Genomic DNA, 3,651 nt, shown 5'->3' on the forward strand with positions numbered 1-3,651 from the left:
ATGAAGTGCCTCCTGCTTACTCTGGGCCTGGCCCTCGTCTGTGGAGTGCAGGCCATCGATGTGTTTGAGACTGTGAAGCATCTGGACATCCAGAAGGTTTGGGGAGGACTGGAGGTTTGGGGTCGGGGGAGCCACAGGGAAGCCCAGAGTCTCAGAAATCTAAAGAGAGCCAGAGCAAGGCCCCGCTGTTAGGAGCCCTCAGCCTTGCTCTGTGTCTTCACCTTTACAAGATCAGTCTCACCTGTCTGGGGTTAGGGGGGGTGATGGTGAGCCCACAGGTGGTGACCCCGGGGCAGCTCAAGGCCCCTCAGTTGGCAGGGACGTGGCACTCCATGGCCATGGCAGCCAGCACCTCCTCCCTCCTGGAGCCCTCTGGCTCCCTGCGAGTGTTCATCTCGGAGCTGAGGCCCACCCCTGAGGGCAACCTGGAGGTCACCCTGCAAGCATGGTAGGTCTGCCTCTGGGCTCAGCCTCCCCACAGCTCCAGGCAGGGGCGGGCAGCTTGGAGGCTTCAGTGTGGCTGCCTCTTAGGGAGGACAACAGGTGCATGGAGAAGAAGATCTTTGCAGAGAAAACTGAGAGTCTAGAGAAGTTCCGGATCAACTGTGAGTGCCCCCAGTCCGAGGGCTGGTTACTCTCTCCCAGGAGGTGGCTGGGCAGGATGGAGGCAGCACCATGCCTGACCCTGATCCGTTCTGCACGGATGGTCAGGGTGGCCCAGGTCTGCCTGGCGCATGCTCTGGAGGTGTGTGTTCCTTGGAGACACGTGAGGCCCTGACTCCTGCAGTGACAGCAACAGGACTTGGGTGGGCACCAAGCACTGGCCTCTCAATGGAGCTGGGGGCTGTACCAGCCTGGTTGGACGCCCTCCCTGTGGGTCTGGTCATGTCTTGCCCACCCTAGGGCTGAGGCTCCAGCCCAAGGCCCAGCTCCTGGAACCTCTTTGTTGGAGGAGGAGGGACATAGAATGTGTTCCTGTACCATCTAATTCTCTGTGATAATTTGCAACAATTTCTTCTATTTCGTTGATGATTTTCTTAAAAAGGACAGGAGGTGGTCAAGGCCTGTGGTCTTTTGTGGGAAATTGCCTTTAAAAGTGTTCACGAAAGGACGCAGAGGAAGTTTCTGGGGCAAATGCAGCTTGCTTCTTACACGAGGGACTAGCCTTGGACTCTCTGGCCACCCTCCCACTGCCCAGTTGCCCTCTGGGCCTGTGTCTTCCCCTCACCACCCCCTGTCCTGTGCCCTCACCCTGCCTTCTTTGACTTCTCTGATGGGGTCTCTCCAGCCCTAAGCCCAGATAAATTCCCATCTCTGTATCAGCAATGCTGCCTGACTCTCTCACCCTGACCCTTAGCTGCAACTGCCCCATCTCTGCTCATCTCTGAGCTGCCCGGGCCCATGACCTGCCCTGTGTCCCATGCCCAGTGCCCAGCACCCAGAGCCCCGCACCTTGCAGGGGCCCAGGGTCAGAATCCAGTCCAGGCACTGGGCCGCAGGATACACCTGCCCGGGCGCCTTCCCTGTGCTTCCTCCTCTCTCCTCTGGCAGACCTGGGGGAGAACAGGCTAGTGTTCCTGGATGCTAACTATGAAGATTACCTGTTCCTCTGCATGGAGAATATCGCTGACCCCTCACAAACCCTGATGTGCCAGTACCTGGGTAGGTGCTGCCTGGCTGGGCCTGATGTGGGGCTAGTGGGGCCCGGCCTGGTTAGGAGCTAGACCCTCTTGGGAGCTTTGGGGTGTGTGTGGGCTGACCAAAGCACCCTGAACACAGTCATTTCAGCAAACACAAGCTCCTGAAGGACACAGAGGTGCAGGCTTAGGTTTTCCCTTCTCTGTGGGGTGACAGAGGCACATTCCAGTCCACACTCCAGTCCCGTTTGGGGGTTCTGGGCATGGCCCCCACCTTTGAGTCCCCACCTAGAGCTTGGGACCTGGTGCTATCCAGGGAGGTCCAGGAGGGCTGGGCTGTGTAGCAGGGATATGGGGGACCTGAGGCTAAGTGGGCAGAGCCCTGGAGAACAGGAAGGAAGCCCAGAGCTGACCCAGCCTCCTCTACAGCAAGGACCCTGAGGGTGGACAAGCAGGTCATGGAGAAGTTCAGCGACGCTGTCAATACTCTGTCCGTGCGGATGCCCATCTTCCTGGATGTGACCCAGGGGGCCGGTAAGCTCTGGCCAGGCTCAGCCTGGGGAGACACAGCAGGTGTCCAGCTGGCCTGTGGGATCAGGAACTCCGCTCATCCGGCTCTCCTCAGGCCTCTGGGGGTGAAGAGGCACCCTGAGGGTCCTGCCTCTCCCCTTCCCTACCTGCTCTCTGTCCTGGGGCTGCTGTGTCCAGTGGAGTCTCTTCTCCTGACACCCCCACTCCCTCCCCACAGAGCGGTGCCGCATCTAGGAGACCTCCTATGAGTCCTGCCTCTCGGTAAGGTGCTGGCCTGCCCTGGCCTGGGACAGTTGCCCTGTGTCTAATCTTGGGTGGCCCTGGGGGAATGGGCTGGAGTCCTGGGTCTCAGAAGCCCAGCTGGCCCTGGACCAGCATCCTTGGGGTTGGCCTCTCCAGATGCCACCTCAGGTGTTCTGGGCACAGTCTGAAGGCCCCTCTCCTGGGTCCCTTGGTCCAGGTATGGGGTGAGGTGAGCCCCTCTAGCTCATGTAGGGAGGGTCCAGCTCAGGATGGAGCCCTTCCATCCTGATGCTGGGGAGGGGCTGGAGCACCCTGCAGTCCCTGGGAAGTACATTTGGAACATCTCTCTGCCTCGGCCACGTGCAGAGGGAAGATGTGCCCAGAGGATGAAGAGGCCAAAGCCCAAGGCAGGAGTGGACCCCGAGACCTCTGGGCCTGGGGCTTCCTTCCTGTTCTGAGCCCTTGTTCTCTCATGAATAAACACACTAGCAAGCTCTATCCCCCGGAGTCTGTGCTGGTGGAAGCGCGTTGGCTGGACTGTGGAAGGGCTGGGCTGGGGCTGTGATTTATGGCTTCAGCCCTGCAAGCCTCATGGTATTTGGGGACCAGGACTTGTTATGGAGGGACCTTCCAGGTGTGTGGTAACCAGAGGAGAGTTCACGGGCAATGGGACCTGGCCCGTGTCACAGGTGCTGGCAGTGTCAAAGCTTCACAAAGAGCAAGACCAAAGTTATAGTCCATTAATCTAATAAGTATTGATCTAAACTTTTAATGAGTTATAAGCTCGTGGCTCTCTAGGGCATCCTTTAGGAATGTGAGGGAAATTGCTACCATGTCAGTCTTCTCCAAATCAGTCTATAAATTCAGAATGTGTTTGTGTGGAAATTGATGAGTTCATTTTAAATTTGTATGTAACTGCAAAGGGCCACGTTTTGTTTTTTGAGACAGAGTCTCATTTTGTTGCCCTTGGTAGAGTGCTGTGGTGTCACAGCTCACAGCAACTTCCAACTCCTGGGCTTAGGTGATTCTCTTGTCTTAGCCTCCTCAGTAGCTGGGACTACAGGCACCCGCCGCAACCCCTGGCTATTTTTTGTTGCAGTTTGACAGGGGCTGGGTTCGAACCCACCACCCTTGGTATATGGGGCCGGTGCCCTACCCACTAAGCCATAGGCACCACCTGAAAAGGGCTGTATTTGATAGAGGTGGAAATTGGACACATTACAAAGCTAAGTGATTGAGG

The 3,651-nt window shown here is 57.4% G+C and overlaps 1 protein-coding gene across 1 annotated transcript; it reads left to right on the forward strand.

The window, feature by feature from the left end:
• PAEP (progestagen associated endometrial protein) lies at window positions 1-2,402 on the forward strand. Its single transcript, XM_012808191.1, has 6 exons — window positions 1-96; window positions 369-448; window positions 532-605; window positions 1,552-1,662; window positions 2,067-2,171; window positions 2,386-2,402. The coding sequence occupies exons 1-6, from the start codon at window positions 1-3 to the stop codon at window positions 2,400-2,402; spliced, it is 483 nt and encodes a 160-aa protein (XP_012663645.1).
• The last annotated feature ends 1,249 nt before the right edge of the window (window positions 2,403-3,651 follow it).

This window comes from Otolemur garnettii, unplaced genomic scaffold, assembly GCF_000181295.1.
Source record: "Otolemur garnettii isolate 467f Iridium unplaced genomic scaffold, OtoGar3 scaffold00087, whole genome shotgun sequence".
Classification (NCBI taxonomy): Eukaryota; Metazoa; Chordata; class Mammalia; order Primates; family Galagidae; genus Otolemur; species Otolemur garnettii.